The sequence below is a fragment of the Aythya marila genome (genome assembly GCF_965140915.1).
Source record: "Aythya marila genome assembly, chromosome: 1".
NCBI lineage: Eukaryota > Metazoa > Chordata > Aves > Anseriformes > Anatidae > Aythya > Aythya marila.
Genome location: NC_139042.1, coordinates 11,574,687 through 11,597,580, shown reverse-complemented (window position 1 = coordinate 11,597,580; position 22,894 = coordinate 11,574,687). Strand labels below are relative to the sequence as shown.

Genomic DNA, 22,894 nt, shown 5'->3' with positions numbered 1-22,894 from the left:
TTTGAAGGGATTTGTATGGGGGGTCTGCTGACTGGCAGGCTGAGGCTAACACTGTCAATGCACACGGCTACGCAAAGGGAAGATCTGGGCGTTTTTATCACCCCCGTACTCGTTTCTACACTTTTTTTTTTTTTTTTTGTGAACCCGTGTGCTAGAGGAGGAACAGCCTGCAAAGGGACAGCGCCGAGGGCAGGGGGCGCCATGGCTGGGCAGGCCGCGGCGCCATTTTGGGGCGTGCCCCCGCCCCGGGCAGCCATGATGGCGGGCGGGGCCACCTCTATGGTAGGGCCTGGCGGGCGGGGTGATGGCGGCGGCCTAGGGCCGGGCTGTGAGGGGGAATCTGAGGGGCTGTGAGGGGCCAGGAGGGCTCTGGGACGGCTCTGGGGCGGCTCTGGGGCATCCTAACATCGGGGTAAGCCCCCTCGTTGTCGCTTGGGGTGGCAGGGAGCTGATGGGCGGCGTGGCGGCGCTGCCTTGCTGTGGGCCCTGAGGTGGCTGCTCCGGGGCTGCGGTCCCAAAACCTGAGGGGTCGGGTGTGGGGTTTGGGGTTTTTAAGGCCAAGGTGAATGCGGGCAGGGCTCGGGAAGGAGCAGGGGTGGTTTAGGGGGTGTTGGGGCTTCGGGTTGGACTTTTGTAGGTCTTGTGGAGGCCGTGCTGAGCCCCAGCTGGCTCGCATGGCGTTTGGGAAGGTGTCAGCAGCTCGCAGGGAGCCTGGCCAGCTGCTGGCTCCTTTTTTTATTTTTATTTATGCTGTGAATTGTGCTTTCTGTGTAGTGCTTCAGTATCAGTGTGTTCTGCGCGGTGGGACGTCGCTGTGAGCAACAAATACATTGCTTACTTTTAACACAAATCCACGTGCTTTGTGCAAGGGGAGCACAAATAACTTTTATTTGCAATATCACAAAAGCACATGGAACAATATCACCTGATTGGTTTTCTCTGATTTAAATTTGTTCTCTTGACAGCTTTGAACACCTGGCCCTGTGGCTCTTCCTGTATCCCCGCGGATGTATCTGTAGGCAGTGGTGAGTGGGAGCGCGTGCCCTGCTGGAGCAGGATTAAGCGCTGCTTTGCGTAACAGAGTTCAGGTGGCACTGGTCAAGCAGCCAGGCAGTGGTTGTGTACTGGCCGTGGTGTCCTGAGTGCACTGCATGCTGACAGGGAGTCCGTGTGGCCAAGGCTGCTCAGATCCTGTTTTGCTTCTTTGTCACAGCTGCAGCTCTTGGCTCCCGTTATTCCATTCTTAGGGCGTGCTGGTGGTAGGTGAGATCCTGCAGGTTCTAAAACGGAGCTGCTGAAAACTTCTGCCTTTGCCCAAGCAGGATATTTTGTTATTTGTATGTGGTTTATGTATGGTTGAAGCCATCAGCCTTGTGCTTGCAGAGAAAACATTAGTCCTAGTGCTTGAGAAAGTTCCTCTGGCCAGCTGGAGCTCTGTGCAGGGCAGTCCCACAGGGCTCTGCCATGTTACCAGTGTCAGTGCTGTGCCTGCACAGGAGAACTGACAGGGCCAGGGCAAGGGCTAGAGCCTACAGGATGTGTGACCATCATTGCTTTTTAATTACCAGCACCATCCTGGGCATGCTGTGAGCTGTGTCAGGCAGCATTGGTGGTAGTGATACTGAGTCACACTTTGGGGAATGAAGGAGAAATCATTCTGAATAGGCAGGGAGTTTTTGGCTGTCCTTTTTCCAGGGGAAGGAGTTCAGTTACTTGCTTACCACTGGGACTTAAGGAGAGGAGACTGGCTCCTGGCAATTTATTTACTATATTAACATGACCTTGCATACTCATTTACATCTGTATGTCAGTTTTCAGTCACGTTGGAAAATACTTTCTTTTGAAAATCTGAACAGATTCTGTCAATAAGAAGCTCCTTAAATTTTAAGGGTCAGGTGCCAAGGGATGGTTCGAGATCTGTTGCTACAGTTCCAGGAACGACGTAGCAGCTTCTGGAGAGTGCCTTGTGCTGTAAGCTCTAGTAATGGCTGCTTCTTGCCCTTGATTCTATAGCCACCAAAATGACGACAGCAGCAAGGCCCACATTTGAACCTGCGAGAGGAGGAAGAGGAAAAGGTGAAGGAGACCTAAGCCAGCTATCCAAGCAGTATTCCAGCAGAGACCTTCCCTCTCATACTAAAATCAAATACAGGTAAGTGCTGCGTGTTTGGTCTGGCTTGTGGGAAAACAGGATAGGAATGTTTGGTGGGTTTTTTGTTTGTTTGGTTTTTGTTATGACCAGATACTGTGCAGCAGTGCTGAGTGAGTGGGCTGAAATTGCACATCTCCAAAGCAGATTTAGGAGACCGAACGGTTTGCAGGTTTGAGAAGTTTAATTTTAGTGGTACGTACAGTTATGGAAGTGAGCCATCAGAAGGAGCTTTGGGGACCAAGTGTTTCAGGCAGTGGAGTGAAAAGAAAAGCTTTGGGAGTGGAAGGAGACAGCTGAGCCATTCAAGGTCTGTCACTTGCAGGATCAGACTGAGCAAGTCTCAGAAGGAGGAAAGTGTTTTATGTCTTGATTGAGAACCACTGGGGCATTAAGAGGAGGCAGGGAAATCATGGAATAGCACTCAGGTGTTGGAAGAGCTGATATCAAACACTGCAAGTGGTTCGTGCAGGTCCCAGAAGAGGCAGTTGCTTTAAATAGTCTGAAAGATAATAGGATTTTACATAAATATTATCCTCTGTATGAAATTTGTAATAAATTGTTGATGCTCTGCTGAAAGATGATGTGAAATCTGAGTCAGTGCAGCACAGGCACCTAGAATTTAGCTGAATTGTGTCAGCCTAAAATCATTTTCATCTAGCTGATGTTACTCTTGTCAGTGAAACTCCTGCTAAGGTTTCCCACTTGCACTTTCTCTGCGCAGATTTTTGCCCTTTCACCTCTTCCCTCCTGCCCCTCTGAAGAAAACCTGTGGATGAGGGAGCTGGAGGGTTTTGTTTGTTGTTTTTTTTTTTTTTTTTTGGACAGTACCAAAATCAACAGCACAAAAAGTGCTGTCGGGTGCATTCTGTTATTACAGGAGAAGTGGCTGGTGGTTTGCCTCTTTAAACAGCACCGGGGTTTGGAACACAAGGCTCTTGTTTTGAAAGGAGCTTGTGGGGAGAAATTTATACAGGGCTACAGTGTGTGTTTTAACAAGTCCCTTGGTGTGTGCAGGAGAGATGGAGGGGGCAGTAAGTGTCTCCTTTCTCCCCAAAACCTAATCCAAAGTTGACTTTGTTAAATTGCCAGGCCTGCATCACTGCAGGAAAGATGCTGTGTTTCAGTCCCACTCAGGCTTGCCTGAGTGACACGGGGCCTCAGGGGATTTTTGCAGCAAGTCAGGGATTCTGAAATCAGGTTTTTAATTACGAAAGCAAATGAAGTACTCCATCATGAAGACAGCCTCTGCACATGGTGTATTTATAATGGCTAGAGCCTGGGTTTCTTCAGGCACTCTTACTTCCAGAAGTGGGTTCACAGAAAGGTGAAAAGAATTGCTGCTCGCTTTTTCTTCATTAGTTCTCCTCCAGGTTTCCACACAAATCCAGCACACTCTGGGTGGAATTCAGTGTGACTCAAGTATAAACAGGCTGCTGCCTTTGGCCAGCGTGTGTTGTAAAATAGAGAGGAAAAGGTGTATTTGCAATGTGTTTTGCTGCTTCTCCCTGATTATTTCTTTTCCAGACATGGGACTTTATCTTGTTTCCACTTGGGGGAAAAGGTTTGAGAAAAGTATACTCGAGTTTTGGTCTTATTTACAAGCTTTAGAGATTTCTTTCCAGTGGCAAATTGAGATGAGAAAACTGAGAGAAAAGTTGACCTGATAGATGTCACCCTGGACTGCAGGAGAACAGATTTACAAATACCTATAGGAGGTAGATGCAGTCAGCCTGTTTTTGCATGAAATTATGTAGGGTTTTTTAAATTCAAGAGTCACTGGAATGAACATGTGTAGGTGTCACTGTATGTTTGTGTGTGTGTGCAATGTATGCAAGGAAGAGGACTGATGAAGAGAACGAAGAAATGCATGTCTACCGTGTACCCAGTTCTTATTCTCTGCACTTAACTTGTTCACCCCTGGGTTTATTCTTCAAATATTTATTTATTTATTCTTCAAATATTTATCCTTCAAATATTGCTACCAGCTGCAGGCTGTCACCTTCAGCTTCTCTCCCTCCTTGTTATTTCAGACAGACCACTCAGGATGCTCCTGAAGAGGTGCGTAACCGTGACTTCAGGAGGGAGCTGGAGGAGAGGGAACGGGTTGCTGCAAGAGAAAAGAACAGAGACAGACCAACAAGAGGTAAAACCAGCACTTTAACAAGAAATAATACCTCTGTGACATCGCATTTGCACAGAGTTCCATGTTACAAGGTTCAGGTTGCAGACAGCGTGTCATGAGAGCAGAATTTAGGGTATTGCTCTGATAGCTCAGAGCTGTTGACCTGCAAGGGAATGTCCGCTGCCTTTCACGCTGGCTTCGAGCTGGCGAAAATCTAGGCCAGCCAGTAGAAAAGCAGAGTCCTTCATGCAGGCCAGCTGGTACAGTATGATTGTAATGGTTTGGCAACGGTACGTGTAGTTAATAAAGGCTTTTTTTGTGCTTGGACAGATGAGAGAGGAAGGAGAAAGGGAATGACTCATCTTCTAGTGAAGTAATACGTTGTTTTTTGAAGTACCTGGTTCTGTTCCTGTAGAGTGAATGAGAATTAAAACAAAAATCAAAGGCTGGGATTTAGTGGGATTGTGGGTTTTGTTTTTTTTTTTTGAGAAATACTCGTTTTTAATATTAAGCTTGACAGAATTTAGATACTTGAGGTTTAGTTGTGACGTGTACAGAAGTCTTACGGGGATTTCAAATTCACAGATAAAAACAGGTGTCTTTTGGGCCAGACTAGGTAATAGTAATGCTTTGGGGTGGTCCACAGTGGAAACATTGCAATTGGATATATCAAATAAAGATATTTTTCCACAGCTTTTCCTTCTGTTCTTCTTTCATCTTGAAATAATAACTTCAAAAACCACTTAGAGGCTAAATAGTAAGTTTGGGGATGTTTGTTTGAGGATACAAGGGAATTAGCACAGGCATTAAGATTGAGAGGTGAGGAAGAACTAAGCATGAGCTCATTTCTTTCTCTAATGCAAGACAACTTCATAATGGAAATTTTTGTTTTCTGACATTAGGTGCTGTTAAGTGAAATTAACTTAATCACTTTTTTTAATCCTGTCCCTTAGAGCACACGACGTCATCTTCGGTGTCCAAGAAGCCTCGACTAGACCAGATTCCTGCAGCAAATCTTGATGCAGACGATCCTCTTACTGATGTATGTATCTTTTTCCGTCGTCCTTCCTTTCATTGTCCTGCCTTGGGGATTTGCTATTAATAGAACATGTACTTGTAGGTATGTTAAAGATTTAAGACAGGTAACTAACAACTGCTTCCAGCATAGTTTCCTTATTCAGTTGCTCTGCTCTGGCAGAAGTCCAGAGAGCTTCAGAGGATTCTGTTCCACGCTGCAGTGGTGCTCTTAGAAGGAGCAGTTTGCTGTGACTCCTAGCGCACAAAAACTAGAGAACTGAAAATACCTCTTAAAATACTGTTTTTTTTAGACTCAGTCAAGTACTGGATTAGTTAGAATTTCCCAAAGGCAGAACTGTTGAGATAAAGAAGCTGGGAAAACAAGTACACTCTGGGAGACTTCTCATATTTTTTTTTCTTTTTTTTTTTTTTTTGTCAGATAAGATCTCCGTAGTAATCTTCAGAATTAAAAGATGCATTTATTTTAAAAATGTATTTAAATGAAATGTATTAAATGAAATGAATTGAACTACTACTTGCTTCCTTTTGTTGCTGCTAGGAGGATGATGAAGATGAGGACTTGGAAGACAGTGATGATGACGACACTGCAGCTCTTCTGGCTGAACTGGAAAAAATTAAGAAGGAGCGAGCTGAGGAACAGGCTCGAAAGGTAAAATCTCACCCATTAAAGAGCATCTGCTTTTTGCAAACGTGCTTATCAAAACTGTTGTACCTTAGGTATTAGGATAAGGGAGAACTGGTAAACAAAGTAAGTGCCAAGCTCCCAACACTTCAAAACAAACTTCTCAAGTGGAGTCTGATGGGTTTGTTTTTCTAGGAATTGTTGTCAAGATTTTTTTCTTCAGCAGACATATTTATGGGTGAATATTCTACCAAAATGTTTTATTTACTTCCCCAATGCTTTGTAGAGACATTTGACTGAAGACAATCTTGCTTTTAACACACAAGTCCTTCTCTGAAGGCAGCTGTCACACCGAACCTTATAACGGCATTGGTGACCTACCTGTCATCATCCAGTGGAATTTCATTTTTAACTAGCTTGTATGGGAAAAAGAAATGTGCCACTTTTTGTTCGTGAATTAAAAATATCAGTGTGCTCTTTGCTTTTGATTCTGGCTTCAACTTCTGATAAAGTTTTTGATCTGTTTACGACACCAGTGCTATGTTGCCTTGGCAAGAAGCACCAACTGTAACTGTAAAGCCAGAACTACTTTGATGTGTTCATACATGGATGAATTTATTTAGAAAATGTCTCCACGGAAATTAATAATGTGGCTGATAATCTTTTCAGGATGTGGTAAATCAACTTGCGTATGGCCTACGATTCCTATACCGCTGACTCCCCCACCTCCTTGGTGTAAGAGATGGTTGGGCTGGAGTTCGTTACCGAAATCCTTGATTAATGAGAGGACTTTAGGGACTTTGTTCTGGGAATTGTCAGTGTTAGCAAAATGCTGAGTGGTCAGGATGGAACTGCTTCGGCTCTAACACCGTATTGCACTGGAGTTTGCAGTCTGACTATTTCATTCGCACTGCTGAAACGCTTTACCTATGGAGGTGCACGAAATTTGGTGGATACATACAGCATTCCCTTTTCTACTTTGAGTAAGCTCTTTTTTGGAGGTAGGGCTTAAATGGTTTTAGTGCTTTTGAACAAAAAGTTACATACTTTGGTCTGTGTAGTTTTATATGTTGTTAGTTTTGTTGACGCTAATGTAGAATCTATCATCTTTATATAAAGTAATCTGAGATTACTCTAACACATGCTAAAAACAATTAAATATTGATCAGGATCTTTGCTGCTGTGACAACAATGTTTTGATACCTCTGAACAACTCATAGCTTTTTCTGTAGCTCAACACGCACCCTTACAGCTGGAATGTTTTTTCACAAATGTTCTCCACGAGATTCAGCTGCTCTCCACTAGAGTTAGTGAGCAGGGCATAGCCTCTAGCAGACACTAGGAGCAGCTAAGAGAGAATAACATGTCAGCTGCTGCAGGCACCAGTGCTTGACTGCTCTTTCAGCTAACAGTATGGAAGTTAACCTTTAGAGTCAGCAAGACCTGTAAAAAAAAAACAGTGAGTTTAACCAAAACAAGTCTGCAATCTTAAAGAAGTTTGAGAGGTTAAAAGCTGTACTATGTTGCTTAAGTGTAGAAACTTTCCTTAAAAGACTGTTGATAATTGGTTCTCCATCTGGCCTGCAAACAGTCTTTTAAGTTAAACTGTAGCTGAAGCATCTCCCATCTCTTGGCCTAGCCATTTGTCACACATCAGGTGAAATTGTCTTCTGCAGTTACAACATGGCAAAAATGACCTGAAAACACTGGCAACAGTCCTTCCTGGTATTTTTGCTTGAAGTGTATCAAAATGCAACTTAAGAGTAGCAACGTAGAGGAAAGGCTGCGAGTTGAAATAACCCTGCACAGAGTGCCTAAAGTGAAAACTTGTATCCGGGTACATTTTCAGTTTGCTTCATTGTTGCAGTTATACATCAAGAATAAACAGCGTAACTTTTGCCATGCTTCAATTTAGAGACCTTGCCTTGGGAAAATAATGGTAGTAAATTACAGCACGCACAACCACACAGGTGCTTGTCTGTTCATTTGTGGAAGGCAGGGCTGTTAGCAGTCTACAAAGTTCTTATTTTGTCACTAGAGGGTGCTAAGAGCTCTGAAATATTTCTTACAGCACTTCTTTTATCTTGCTATCTTTTACCTGGTGTTATTCTTTGCCTTCATGGGTGCTCTCCACCCATAAAACATGGGGCTTACAACGTCCAGCACCACGTGAATACTTAATACATGCACACATATCTGAAATTAATCCCTTTATTTCATCCCTAAAATCATTGGTTATTTGCAATAGTATTGTACACTCACTACCTACTCTGTTCATCTTAATGAATGGTGGTTAATTAAAAAGTGACATCTATATTAAACAGTGGGTGCTCTGAAGTAATTGGAACTTTATTTTCTTGAGGGTAATTTTTTGAGTGTAGGGAACCAAGAGTATGTTCATTAAAAAAGTAAAAACCACAGCAGAGTGCAGTGTTGGAAAGAATTTCTGGTACTAAGGGTTTATTTAGGAAAGGTTTCCTATGTTGTCTTCAGAGCTGCAATCTGTCTAGGTAATGCTGTTTCCTATGTCCTTAAAATAAGGTGTTATTGACAAAGCATTTCATAACCATTTAATATAAATCCCGTTTCATAGGATATATGTGGATTTTGTGTTATCACATGTTGCAAACTGTAATTTAAATCTAATTTTGTAAGTAACTTTATATTAGTCGTGTAGCCGATTTCGGGATAACATCTCATGCAAGCTGTTAATTGTAGCTGCCGTTAACCCTAAGCCAGGTAAAGAGTTGGTTTATCTGCTGGAGCAGCGTTGTCCCCAGTGGACAGGTTGGGTAAACTGGTGGCAAGGCAAAAGGGAAACAGCAGGGAATGCCTCTTCACTCTGCTGCACGTTGTTCTCACATCTGTTCAGTGTTATACAGGCAGATTAATGTGCCCGTGCATCTTCTTGGAAAAGATGACATAGCTAAAATGTAGCACTCGATCCCAAAATTGTGCTATATGTGGATCTTTTCCTTGTACTTCAGTTATGCTTTCCAGCAATGTTAGTGCAGTTACTTCTGAGACTTCATTTAAAGTAAATGCTGTATTTTTGGTAACTGTTTTCACTGGTCACTTTGGTGCTCAGTACTAAAGTTGCCATGGGAGGAGGACTGTTCCTTTTAAAGTGCATTTCTGGTCAGGCAGTAAAAAATAGGAGATAGGAATGTGCTGTTTTTCAGTTCATCATGTTCTGTGTTAACTTCCCTCGTGGTAATGCCAATCTCTGCCAAAAACCTCTAATTTTGGTAAATGTTAGTGTGAAGAGGTCCTAATTTCCTTCATGCTGGTATTTCCTTTAATCTGTGAAGGAAATAGTGGTTTTTTTGGTTTGTTTTTGTTGTTTTTTTTTTAATCAAATAAAAGATTGCCATCAAAGCCTATTTTTAGAAACAAAACAATTACTATAAACTTCTTAAAAAGCTGACTGGGAATGGAAGTTGTTCTGACTTTTCTCCTGCCCTCTGCAATTTGAACCTCTTTAACCAATTTTAACCTAGCTCATTTCTAGGAGAGACAGAACTGACCAGCAAATCTTAGTTTTGGGAGCCATTTCTGTGGAATAATCCTGAATCTGTCTAAAACTGTACAAACACAGGAACTGCTGCCTGTGCTAACCATCCACGGATAGCTTTTGTGGGACCACGTTTCAGTATTCCAAATTCAGCGTTACAGCATTCCTAATTTCCAATTTTCAAGACTTCCTTAAAAGGTAAATTGCAATAATTAAAAACAAACCTCAAACCAGCGAGCTGCTGAATGTACAAGCACAGTTCCAGCAAAGCTATTTTAGCATCCAGTCATTTTATGCTTATCTGAGCACAGACTTAAAGTTTCTGGCTGGCTCTATTACAGTTTCTTTTCACCCAGTGCTTCTCTGTAACTGGATGCATTTCTTTACTCTAATGGCCAAAGGAGATCTTAGCTCTGTCCTGTGTTGTAGCCACAGCTTCTCTCAATTAATACATTAAATGAGTCTTGATTTTAACCCTTTCATTTAAATTTTAAGTATATAACTAAAACTGGAGTGCCAAATTGGTGATTAAGGAAGGATTTCAATAAAGAAGCAGATGTTGGAGTATGTTTCTTCAATAGATGTTTGTGAGACATGCTGGCAGTGCCTTCCCTTGTCAAAAACTAATGATAACATCCCATCACTTGTGGGGAGAATGACAACAAATTTGCATATAGTTATTACTCTGTATGTTTATTTTTTGGAGTTTCAAACAATTATTTGAAACACTGTATTGCACAGAGTTAGTGATTTGTGTGAGATTAAATTACTTGAGTTGATTTCTGCATTATTAAGTTTTGTTCTGTGCTGCTAAAGATGCTGCTGTCACAGTTTGTCATTCAAAAAATATCACTTAAATAAGGTTTTGTGATTTTTAGCCTTCAATGAAACAGGGATATTTCAGATTTTCTTCAACAACTCCGTTTCTGTAAGAACCGAGCAGGGTAACTTATTTTAATACAATGGAGTCATTTCAGGAATTTCAGCACTTTTCTGCAAAAGTAATCTTGCTCTGTGTGAAGGGTAGCAGCTATACTGGAAGAAAAATAACCATGGTAACAATACTGTTTTTCTTTCCTTTGCGGTCAGAAACAAGTATGCCAAGGGACTGTTATTCTTGCAGCAAGATAAGGAATAATTGTTCAGTTCAGGTTAATGCAGCTTTTTCTGCTTTTTTCAACCCCCCATGATGAGTTCAGGCGTGCAGTGGAGGCTTGCTGTGACTCCCACTTCTCACAGCATCGGCTCCGTCTGCTTCCTTGGGGCACGGGGCTCCCTCTGCCAGTCCAGTTTTATTCCCCACACCACAATATTCCTCTCTCTTGCCTCTGCCACTACCATGGGGGCAGCAGAGGGAGGAGCTGCTTCCCACCAACGTTGCTGGCTTCTGAGTCATCCCTGCAAGCAGTTGGTACAGCGCTGCTGCATGTAGTGATGGAATAACCTGCAGCGTGGTGGTTTTTTTTTCCTGTAACAGTTTAGGAAAAGAATTGTATGCCTCATCTCGCAGAACGGAAAGGCAGACAAAGAAACCTTATTTTTAAAAGGGTGGAGCGAGCAGAAAGAGGCTATTCTCTCCCTTAGGCTTTTCTCCCGTTGTAGGTTCGTTGTACCCACAGTGTTTTAACCTAATCTGCCTTTGTTCCACCACGCAGGAGAACGGCGCAGGCTTTGGAGGAGGCTGAGCCGCGTATTTTGCAAACAGCTGTGCTGTGTCGTGCCCCAGAGGTGTGAGGCTCAGACAGCTGGGAAGCTTGTGTCTGCTCTGTTGGGTTTGATACAAGCCATGCTCCGTCGCCTGGAGGAGTGGGCAGTGGAAGATTGATGTGGAAAATTCTGAAATGTAACGAAAACCTTTTTTTGGCTGGAGATGAGGGGTTTTACAGCTCTGGCCGGAGTGTATAAATGAGCCTGAGTGTAAATGTCAGCTTTACAGCCCTGTGAGTTACACCTCAGGTTTCCTCTGTGCCTAAGATACAGAATTGAATAACCAACCGATTTCGTACTTTCTGCATACCTTCCTGGGGAGGTTTTAGTAAAGCTAAATGATACAAAAGTCTTCAAGACTCATCTTCAGAATGAGCCTACTTCCTAAATCTGGAATGATGGAATTCCGGCAATAAGCCACCGCGTGCACCGTGTCGTCTTTGTGAGGTGACTGAGCCTGGCGATGTCTTATTCAACAGATCCGTTCCCCATTTGCTTTTGGGCTCTAATCCGTTGATCTTTAATGACAAAGATAACGCAGCTTGTTCCTACTTGTGGTTGTGCTGTCTCTGCAGGTCTAAAAGCAGGGTTCTGTTCACCAGCAGAGCGGCAAAGCAGCCAACAACGTGCCCAGGGGCTCTGCGGTGTTGCTTGCAGCAGAAAGGGAAAATGGATCTTTGAAATAAGATTCCTGGGTGTTTTCTACAACTGCTGTATCTCTGAAAGATCTGACAGCTTCTGTTGGCATTGTGTTCTTAGTAGTTTCTAATAATTTACTAGGTGCAAAAGTAAAATGTAATCATTTGAAAGTCCTAATATAATCCTTTGTTTCTTTTATTAATAGCGTGATTTATTTTTTTTTTTGCTGCCCTTCAGTCCTCTGGAATTGTAGGTGACTTGGGTCAAAGTATTTTTTTTTTTTTAGCAGGAATGTGCAGTTTTAGACAGGATTCAGTTGCCCTTGAAATGCCAAATGGGGATGCACGTACAGCTTACTCACCCGAGCTTCCATTCTGGTGCAGTGGAGACGAAGCCAGCACAGCAGGCAGAGCCCGGAGCGTGGTTAGTTCCCCGAGTGCGTGGGTTAGGGCGAGCAGCACAGCTCTCCTGGCACCACGCTGTATTCTCCAGATCTCCTCTGAGATGTGAGCTCCGATGCCTCCAGGCAGATGTCTAAGTGTAGGTGGCTGAATCTGGAGCTAAATCCTGCTCTTGCACTACTCCTTGTAGGATAACGCTTCTTAAAAATGTGATGTCACTCTTCAATTTGATTTTTTTTTTTTCTGTCACCAAATCTTAACATGTCAGGCTGATGATACTTTTTTCATTATCAGACAGCAAAATATGTTATGCTGATCGAGACTGAAAGGTATTACATGGGTCATGCAAAGCGTAAAGGTTAGGATGATGGCTACGTGCAGTTTTAAAATCTTATTACAGAAAAACTAGATATGCACACATGCATTCGGGTCCAGTAACTGGACCGTTGCCGAGGTTGGTGGCTTAGAAATCTGATGTGCCGTGCTCTGCATGCCTCCTTGAGAAGAGTTCCCCTGGCATTCAGCTCTAAAATGGAAAATTGCTCTGGTGGTTGCATTTATAGGACTTGAAGGAAGTTCTCTTTGCAGAAACTTTTGTCAACAGAGGAATATTAATTCATTACAATGCTTTTATCAGTACCAGTTTCTCTTGAGTACTATCCAGTATCATTTTTGTTTGTTTGTTTTTTGTTTTTTTTTTTTATGTCTGTACCAAATTACAGGTCCCTCTTTTTTTTTTTTTTTTTTTTTTTTCAAAGTCTGACTTTTACTGGAGCAACAGAGATTTAAGCTTAATGAGGCAGAACCCACCTCATTTTGGATGACACAGAGCACTTCGTGTGTTTGCATCCTGTTGTAGGTTTGCCAAATGGGATTAAACACAATCTCTTGGGAGTAACCTGAAAATCAATAATGATACATATATATATACATATATATATATATATATTTTTTTTTTAATTTTATTTTGCTCATATCAATATCAAAGTTTTTGCTTGGTTTCCGATAAGTCCTCCGTAGGCACCAGGGTCCGGGTGAGATGGATGTGCTGGGCAGCCTGAGGGCTGGTGGGAGCACCTGAGCTGGAGAGCAGCACATCTGATGGCGCTCCTCTGGGCTCCTCCTTGTTATGAGGAAAGAAAATGGCAAATCAAAGGCTGGCATGCCATGATAAAGAGGTTGCAGGCATTTCTCCTGTGTAATCCACAAAGGAAACAAATGTAAAATTTGAGTTTGTAATTCTAAAACGGGGGAAGTTGCTGCTCTCTATAAAATATCTTTTGATTTCTGTGTTTCTTTATTTACTGGGGTGGTAACGAGTGATGTTGGAATGCAGATGCTGGATTTAGACCCCTGTGTGGAATGCAGAGCTTCAGTTTATTTGTGTTAATAACATTCACGGCTGCAGTCCGTGGTAAAGCTCTGTTGACAGCGCAGAAGGAGCAAGTTTGCCTACCCACGTGTTTGGGTAAGGGTACCATGGGGTTGTCCTCAAGCAGTGCCATGTTTTCAAGCAACATGCTCTTTTGGGGAGCTCTTCCATTCCACTGGCAATTAATTGCAGCTAGTTACAAACTCTGTTTGTGAGAAGCAGCCTACTGGTAGCTGTTTTTTCATAAGTAGAACTCAGATGTTGCAAGGTAAAACCTTTAGCAGTGCCCCTGCCTAGTCTGGTGTTTGTATACATGGCAAGCTGGGATTGTTCTCAAGAGGCTTGGGTTGTCTTAGAGGAATTTTCTACATACCCGGGCTGTGGGATTGAAAAACGCTGCAAGTTATAGATAGATTTAGTAATATGTCACTTAGTTTTGATTAAGTGTTTGAAGCTAGAGAACTCTGGCTAGGATCAGTTTTCAAGTTTAGCACTTAAACCTTGTAAATGCTATCATCAAGGAAAACATTTCCTCTTCTGGGGTCCCACAGCAGCCCTCAGCCATGAATTTGCTGCACTTTCGAACACAAACCTTACTCGTGATCTCTGTCTTTCATTTGTATAATTTATGAAAGCAAAGCTTTGAGTTTCCTGGGGCACTAATGAGACTTGAGGATGTTTTTTTTTATATATTTTTTTTTTTTAAACTAGGCTGTTTGCAGGCCATACTTCAGCGTGCAGGGAGGGGGAAACATAGTTAGTCATCCAAATGAGAAAATGTTGTTTTCCTTCTGGTACGTTCACCAAAGAACCCTTCTAATGCATTCAAAAGGGTGTGGCAAAGCGTACTGATGTAAAATGAGCATTACATTACCAAGCCTGAGCATTTAAGTCACTAAATGTATGAATACAGCTTGTAAGCGCGGGCAGCGAGATCCTCTTTGTGTTGCTTGTAGTGCAGCACCTTGCTTAGGCTGGAGTTGCACGCCTCTAGCAGTGCAAGGAGAAGTAAATATTCTCTTTAATCAGTCCCTAGGGAAGGTGTAGCTGTAAAACCCAAGCAGATTGCTCAAGATGATAGAGAGGTTTCAAGAAGCTGGAAGGTTTCTTCCACCTAGTGAACACAGTGTAATGTATTCTCTTCTCTCATGAGGATAAGGCAAGTCTTTTAATCTGGATACAGTTTTTCATATAATAAATATGTAAATGGTAAAGCTAGAGTTTAACTGAATATTTGATGGGATATCAGAAGTAAGTAGAGCAGAAGTGAGCATTGCTAGATGCAGGGTTCATTAGAAACGTTAAGCTCTTTAGTGTATCCCTGCTTCTGTCCTTATTCCCGTCGTATACAAGTGTCAAATGCTCTGGGAAGTCGGAGCTGTGACGGTGGGTATTTGCAGCCAAATAATGTTTTATCTGTCTCTACCAACTAAATTAGAACAGTGGCCCAGAAAAGTAATCTGTCCTTTTTTGGTTCTCAGGAGCAAGAGCAAAAGGCTGAAGAAGAACGAATTCGAATGGAGAACATCCTAAGCGGCAACCCCCTGCTGAACCTTACGGGCCCAGCGCAGCCTCAAGCAAACTTCAAAGTGAAGAGGAGGTAGGGTGCAGCCTGTGCTGTGAGGTCCCCCCCCAAGTTCCCTCACATTGCTGTGAGTCTGTAAATGTCAGTGTTTTGCTCGTTTCTCTGAACAAACCATCCTGCTACTTTTTGGTACAAAACCAAAAAACAGGTTAAGAATTGTCTGTGACATTATTCATATTGATACGAAAAGTAGCAGGACCAAAGTTCCTTGAGAAATGTGATGTAGTGCTTCTCTTTAAAATGTAACTTTGTATTTATAGGGTAGCTGCAATTAACAGTCTTTTTTTCTGAAAAGGATTCCTGTTTGCAGATATTCCAATTACTGTTGTGTTTATCAGAATTCTGGGCCATTTGTTTTCTGTTCTGCTCAAATATCCAATATTTTCTGCAAAGAGAAAATAACCTTTAATCCACAGATATTTTTATTGCTTCTAACTCAAAAGCATAGAGAAGGTGGCTTGGATTAGAAGAACAGATCTCTTATTTTTAATGACTGAATCCACTCCTAACGACTAGTTGCTCTTTTAAACAGGAGGGCCAGATAACATTTAAATATTTTTATAAATTGCACTGAATGTTCATATAACCCCACTAAAGTACATCATTTCTTTATTTTCAGATGGGATGATGATGTTGTCTTCAAGAACTGTGCCAAGGGGATAGATGAATCAAAAAAGGACAAAAGATTCGTCAATGATACCCTGCGATCAGAATTTCACAAAAAGTTCATGGAAAAATACATCAAGTAGTACAGTTTTATGTGCTTTGGTGCTGAAGGACTTGGCAAGTCATGGCTGTTTCCCCCCTCCTTGTCTCTGAATCCAAGGCTGAACATTTGGTCATGAGTTCCCAAATGCTTTTCCAAGATCATCAACGGCTTCATAATTAATAATTGCTGTGTATCTGGAGTTTTTATTCCTTCAGTGTGCTTTCCTTTTCAGTTTTAATTAAACCAGTTTGTGTCTCACGGATGTTTTTCTGTTCATATTTCCTTTTCCTGGCCGCCTTGTAAATGGTAGGAGAGAGAAGCTGGTTTGCAGTAAACACTCGGATTGTTTGGATTGCTCTCCAAAACAGGCTGTATTTGTAAGGACGGGGGTTTGTAACTGGCACAAATTGTATGGCAGTGCTGTCAAGGACAGGGAGCAGCTGAATGCGATAGGGTGCACTGAGAAGGCCTAATCTTTCTGTAGCAAAGTGGACTGCTTCCTCTTAATATCTAGTTACAAACTTGGTTATTATTCGGTTTTGTTTTCTTCTGTTAGCAACCGAGTTACAGTTCTGTGGGCTGCCTCCAGGTTCTCACCAGCCCCACGTTCTGGGATGTTCTGGGGAGGTACAGCCTGGGGGGAATACTCAGGGACCTCAGGGGGGTTCTTCTGTAATAAATCATCCCAGTGCTCAGTCCTTCAGACGCAGCCACGTGTCGAGGCTCAGCCTGTGTGCGTGGGGTTCAGCCGTAATGGCATCGTCAGAAACTTGCAGTGGTTTTTATTAAATGAGTGGTCTTGTCAAGATATCATTGTATGCTTCAGTTTCATCTTAAAATGTCCATTTTAACATTTAAGAGGATGACATAAAATCTGAATGAATGAAAAATCTCAGTTGTGAACAGATTTGTTTCTTTTTTCTCCTCCATCATCTCGGTTGCACTTGAAATCCAGGCCACGCGATGCGGTGGATATGAACCGAACCAGCACAGAAGGTGGTGGGAAGCCCTCTGCCTGGGAGGTTACGGTGGCAGAGCTCAGACGTGTTTGTGTAAAATCAGTGCCCTTGCCAGTGTTACTCCCAGTCTAGCTCATTCTCCGTGCCACTTCCAGCAGCAGTGTTATTTTCAAGCTCTTAATTTGAAGCCGTATCCGATTTCATTTTCAGGACAGCGAGCGTAGAGCACCGTTTGAGATTTTTTGCTGGGCATGACTCTAGTGTCCTGTAGAAGGTTTCGGCAGTTGTAGCTGTATTTTCCACCCTCTCATTAAGCAATGCATAGCACGCTAATGCCAACAGCTTATACCCGTGTTTACTTGGAAGGGAGATTTTCGGCATGCTTAGGGTCATGTGGCTCCTACAGCTCCTGGAGGAGGGTGTGTGTGTGTTGCCCATGCTACCTGCCGCGTGATAGTAACAGCTCCCCAGGGTCAGAACGTGGCTGCAGTTCAGAATTCGCTCCTGAATTTAAAGCTACTAAAATCTCGGTGCACAGTCAGCGTGTTTGGGGGCGGCAGGAGCTGTTCCTGTCACAGCCTGGCCCTGCTGCTGCTCTCGGCCTGACCCAGCAGCGCTGTTGTGGTGCCCCTGGAGAAGCAGCCCTGCAGCCCCCAAAGCCCAGGGCTGCAGCTCCCTGGGGTTTTCTGTTGGTGGTGTTCAGCCACAGCACAAATCCGCAGATCTTATCTCTGTCCTCCCCCCTCAAAGCTCTGCATCGTGGCCTCCTGCAGCGAAACTTGACCTGAGTCTGGGGACCCTGCAGCACACCAGCACAATTAGGTAATTAAAAGGCTTGAGCCTTGTCCCTTTGTGGGTTTTGCATGAGTGAGTACTGAGTTTTCCTCCTCGGTGCTGGAAAATTGTGAAGCGCTCTGCGTTTTGGCTGGGAGAGCTCTGTGCCTTCAGTGGTGATGCTGCAGTGGTGGTTAATTTTGCATCGCGCTCCTAGTGTTTGTCAGGAAAGTCAAACAGATCACTTGGCTTCGTAAAACTGCATTTAGACCAGTTCTTTAAAAAAATAAAAATGAACTCAGACCGTGCTGTTCCACACCTCTGCTCCTAGCCTGGATTTTTCCAGGAACTTCTGTTTGGTATGACAAATAGCTGCACGGGCAGCGGAGCTGGCGAGCCAGCTGTTGCAGGAGGTGAAACGGGAGACGGTTTCTGCTCTGTCCTTCAAGGAATGCAATATTGTCACAGCTCTAAGGAAGCGGGGTTGTTCGGTCCCGTGTTTTGGCAAGCAACACCTGAACTTGCTGTAGCTGGTGGCTCAAAACAAAGCCACTTGCTTGGGAAAGATTCCTCCTTGCTTATGGTTATCCTCAGTGTAGCATTGGGAGTGAAATCCAGCACCTTTCCCCACCAGGGCTTGAAAACTTTTAATTGGGGATGGGTTTTTTGTTTTGTTTTTAAAAAGGCATTATCTTTCAAACTTAGACCTGAAATATATTTTATAATTCTAAAGGTTTGGGTAGCATGAGGAGTAAAGTTTAACAGTAGTTCTGTGCCTGGGAACAACTGTGCTGCGTGTAAACACAACTCAGAAATGTTCAGCATCTATTTTTGTTCCTCTGGTCACTGACTGAGCATGAAAGGCTTCAGCCTGCGCCAGCAAAATCGTGATGGGCATTTTCTAGGATCTCACCTAACGGCAGGTATGATGTAAGCATCCTACGGATGGAAGCCTGGAATTAAACTTTTTAATTTAAAAAAAAAAAAAAAAAAAGACATTTTTAGTGTGTGCCTGTTCCTCATTGTTTGAAATGAAACCTGGGGGCGGAGGCGGTGGGGTGCTTGCTCCCCTTGCCCTGCGCAGGGTGGTGGCAGCCCGGTGTCTCTTTTCGGTCACCGGTGCAGTACCAGTTCCTGTCCAGCTGCCGAAATTCCTCCTGTTTGTTTTCTTCCTGCTACAAATGCCTTGCGAGTCCTGCCTGCTGGAGGCTGGGTCTGAGGACAGGTCAGAGCTCAGGATGGATGGGGCACGTTGCCTTGGGGCACTCGCTTCGAGGGCAGCCCTGTAGGACTCAGGTCTGTAGGACTCAGCCCCGAGGGATGCGCTGGTGCCTGGAAAGTGCTTCAGGCTGGAGCTGCTTACCCACAGGCAGGGCTCCTTGGGGCCCGAAGCTTTAATTCTAGCAGGAAGGGCAGGGTTGTGTGTTAGGGGGGCTTCAGGGTTTTATTTCCTTCTCAGTGCCGAGTGCTCTGCGGTGCAGCTTCAAGAAGGGGTAAGAAAACACCCGCAGAGATGTTCTTGCCTGTGGAAGCTCTCCGTGCATCTCCTGCAAACTTTTCAAGTGAAATTTAGCTAGCTCCTGGTCAGGAACAAAATTTCCTGTCAAATTTTGTCCTGTTTATTGGGGATGGGAGGCAGAAATGCTTTTTTTTTTTTTTTTTTTTTTTTTGCAAAGAAATAAAGCCTGTCCTTCGGTGTAAGTTCAGCTGCTTTTTCTCTAGGCAAAGTGATGTTTTTAAACATCATCCTCTGTTCATCCCTAAAAGTGAATACAGCCTCATTGCCATTCTCGACGTCCCCCAAGGTAGGATTTAAGCAGAGCACAAATAGGCACAGTTGGAAATGTCGTGCTTCTACGAGAAAGGCTCCTGGAGCTCTTCTTTTCAACTGAGAGGAAGCAGAAAGGAAAAGATTGTTTCCATAGGTGTCCAAGTCACTTAAAAATAGAAGAAAAAACCCTCTTATACTTTTTTCAGCTGCATACATCTTACTCTTATGCTGCTTTCCCGCGTTGACTGAGACCATAGAGGGTTGGCTTTCAAGAATTTCAGGCTCGGGCACATCACAGGATGTAGCTGAAGAAAGCTGCCTGATTCTGTGACCAGCAGGGAAATGAGATTGCAAATGAACAAGTGGCTGCCTGGTTTGTAAATCGCTTCGGTTTGAAGACTTGGGATGTGCTTATAGGGCATGAGAAAAGTATGGATGTGCCATAGGGGCTTTTTCCCCGGGAGCAGAAGCTTATGGTCACCGATCTTACCACGACTTGATCTTGCAGGTGGGAACCTTGCCCAGGTGATTTAAAAACAAAGGGGAAAAAAAAAAAGTGAAGAATTCCTTCCTAACATCAATCTAAATCTCCCCTCTTTCAGCTTAAAACCATTCCCCAGATGGAAAATCCCACCTGGGATCCCATCTGGGTGGCCCTGTTAGACTTTATGTTACGCATGTAGTTGGGTCTGTGAAGCATCGTGTGCTGAAGGACTGCTGGGGAGGCTGGTTGAAACCATCGTGATGTGCTTTGGAGGATGGCGCTGCACTGGAACATCTTTTTGGTTCCAAGCTTGTAGGGCTGGATTCATTTCAGATGAAGGCACACGTGAACTGACGGTGGTGACAACGATTCACGTTCCCTGAGTGCTTCAGAAATTATTCGTAGATGTTGCAAACTAGAGCTGCTTCACGCACGGCTCCTCTCCTTTCTTTACTTTTTGGTCATGGGCTTTCTAAAAACGTGTAGTTTCTCTTTCAATGCAGACGGTGAGAGAATGAATATTTTTAGAGAGTTTCAGAGCCAAAAAAAAACAAGAATAAAAGCAGATTACAGTCCTTCTCTGCATAATCCCTCTTTCTTCCAACAAGGACTGAGAGCTGGATGGTGTGTGTAGGTGTTGGGGCAGGAGATGGCACTCAGGACTCCTGGACCTTGTTTTCAGCCACCAGCCCGGGATAAGGGGCTGGTTTTCATTCCCCTGGATTGACTCACGCTGCAGGACTGCATTATGTGTGGGATCGGGATCTTCCACTTGTCAAGGCCCTCTGCCAATCCACCAGAAAATGGGCTGAACCCCATGCCACCCGGGGTGCTGGATGTCGCGCGTGTGGGAAGGGATTTGCAGAAGTGTAAATCCTTCCAGCCCTACCCCAGAAGTGAGCACTGCATCCAACCCCACACAGCCATTCTGTGCTCGCAGCTCTGTCCCGCTCCCTGTCGGGGTCATTTTAAAGGATCCAGTGTATAGAGTTAGGGTGAGGAGGAATGGGAATCCCTGAATGGCTCTGAAGAGACTGAACCCTGCAGGGCATCACCCAGCTGATGCTGTTCAGGCATTATAGGGACAAGGTGAGCTGAGAGGAGGCAGAACAAGTGAGAAGAAACCCTCTTCCAGGTCTCTTTGGGTTCCTGTCCTTTCCCAGACACACATTTGTCTGTGGAGCAGCCCCATTACCTCAGCTGTGGAGCCTGAGGGTGACTGGCCTGAGCAAGGGGGAGCTACGGCATCAAGATTTTATTAAATTACACACTGTCAAAGGCAATGGTTTTGCTTCCTTAGCACTGATCTGTCCCAAAAAGACCTGTCCCCAGCAGGAGCAGCTCTTCCCACCCCGCAGATGGAGGCAGATGAGACCAGGACACCGGGAGGCACCGAGGGGAGGTTGGGAACGGCAGCACTGGTGTGAGCGGTGTCACCCGTGGGACCGTGAGGAGCTGTCCCTGTGTCCCAGCCAAGCTCAGGAAGGATCTGATAAGGATCCTTATCAGATGAACCCATCCGGCCTCTCTTCGCAGCACTCGGCTACTGCGAAAGGTGAGCTCTGGAGCAAACCAACGCGCTCAACGCCTGAGGTGAGGGTGGCAGCGCTGGGACAGGCCCAGGGAGGCTGTGGGGTCTCCTTCTCTGGAGATGTTCAAGGCCCGTCTGTGATCTGCAGGAAAACGCTGAGCAGCTTCTGAACCTGCGGTCGGTCAAGAGGTGTCTGGAAAGGTGAACGGGAGGTTTTGAAGCTCTGATTTCTGCCCCGCGATGCTCAGCGAGCAGAAGGCTGAGGAACAAATCCTGTGGAGGCCTCAAGGCGTTGCTCTGGGTTTTGAGTGGTGGAGCGAGACCAGGATGCTCCTAAATGCTTGGAATTCCTTTTTTTTTTTTAGTGAAATGTGTTTCCTCAATGGAAATAACCATAAACCCGAGGCTTTCTTGGAATATCCCAAACATCCCAGGAGCCAGCTCTGTTCCTGCTGAGCACAGGGCAGGATCTGCCCCCACTGGCTGGAAATGGAGGTGGTGGCTCGGCTCCCGTGGGCTGCTGTGATGCCGGGGGTGGCATGGGGACAGCCCTCACCCAGCAGCTGCTCCTCCCCAGGAGAGATTTGTCAGCAAATCGAGATCTGTCCCCGAGCTGTCCTCAGGGATGCCCCAACACTTCTGCTAAGCCAGTCTCTGCCAGCAAAGGAGGGAGTCCGGGGCTTGGTTTCTGCTCCTCGCTTCAGCTCCTTTCCTTTCCTTTTGATGCCTAGATTTAAAAGACAGGCAAGGCACTGGATATGTCTTTTTTATTTTTATTTTTTTTTTCCTCTCAGCATTCAGTAAGACAGAAAATCAGTGCTAATTTAAAATCTATACCCAGACACCTCATATAAAGCTACTTCTCTTCTTTTTTCTTCTGAGCTGGGAACGGAGAGAAGCTGGGTATCTGCAGGCGATGCCTTGTGCAAGACGGCCTGAATTTTGGCACTGGGCACCATGGCAGGCTTGCAGTCCATATAGGTGCCTATAGACGGATGCAGCACCATGTCCAGTACGGCTTGGAGCAGCGCTTGCCTTCTGGCATCAGCAGCCACAGTGTGGGCCTGGTCCTTGCAGAGTCTCTGGGTTCTGCTGGGGAGCTCGGTGGTGCGAGTAGGAAGCAAAAGGGACAGTTGGTGTGGTTTGGGTGCTGCATGAGAGCCTCCAGGGCAGAGGAGGAGGAGAGACCCCCCCAGATATATGCTTATGATATCCTCTGCTTCGCTGAAGGTCTTTTATCGGTGCTGTGAGGGCTGGAAATCTGGATAAAACACCCAAGAAAAGGGACATGAAATGAGAGGAGGAGCTGTGCTACTCTCCTCCGAGACCTCCAGGCTGTTGTTTCAGCATCAGGAGCTGACCAAGACGGGGTCCTGGTACCCACCCAGCCCCCTGTCCTGCAGCTGTGCTCCCCGAACTCTTTGAGGCACTGCCCTGATGCCCGCTGTCTCATTTTCTCCCAACCACTTATTTATGCCCCTTCAGCAGGTTTCAAGCTGTGCTGCCCGAATTCT

At 44.6% G+C, this 22,894-nt stretch overlaps 1 protein-coding gene across 1 annotated transcript; it reads left to right on the top strand.

The window, feature by feature from the left end:
- Window positions 1–294: 294 nt before the first annotated feature.
- CWC15 (CWC15 spliceosome associated protein homolog) lies at window positions 295–16,701 on the top strand. The gene is made up of 8 exons (XM_082764623.1): window positions 295–412; window positions 966–1,025; window positions 2,014–2,152; window positions 4,183–4,295; window positions 5,228–5,316; window positions 5,851–5,961; window positions 15,049–15,167; window positions 15,772–16,701. The coding sequence occupies exons 3-8, from the start codon at window positions 2,022–2,024 to the stop codon at window positions 15,899–15,901; spliced, it is 693 nt and encodes a 230-aa protein (XP_082620749.1). The 5' UTR covers window positions 295–412; window positions 966–1,025; window positions 2,014–2,021; the 3' UTR covers window positions 15,902–16,701.
- The last annotated feature ends 6,193 nt before the right edge of the window (window positions 16,702–22,894 follow it).

Bases quoted from the DNA above. Each gene is read 5' to 3' on its own strand.
- CWC15 (XM_082764623.1), top strand. From the start codon at position 2,022: ATGACGACAGCAGCAAGGCCCACATTTGAACCTGCGAGAGGAGGAAGA. The intron at 4,296-5,227 runs GTAAAACCAGCA...CCTGTCCCTTAG, and splicing joins CAGAGACAGACCAACAAGAG to AGCACACGACGTCATCTTCG. The intron at 5,317-5,850 runs GTATGTATCTTT...TGTTGCTGCTAG, and splicing joins CAGACGATCCTCTTACTGAT to GAGGATGATGAAGATGAGGA.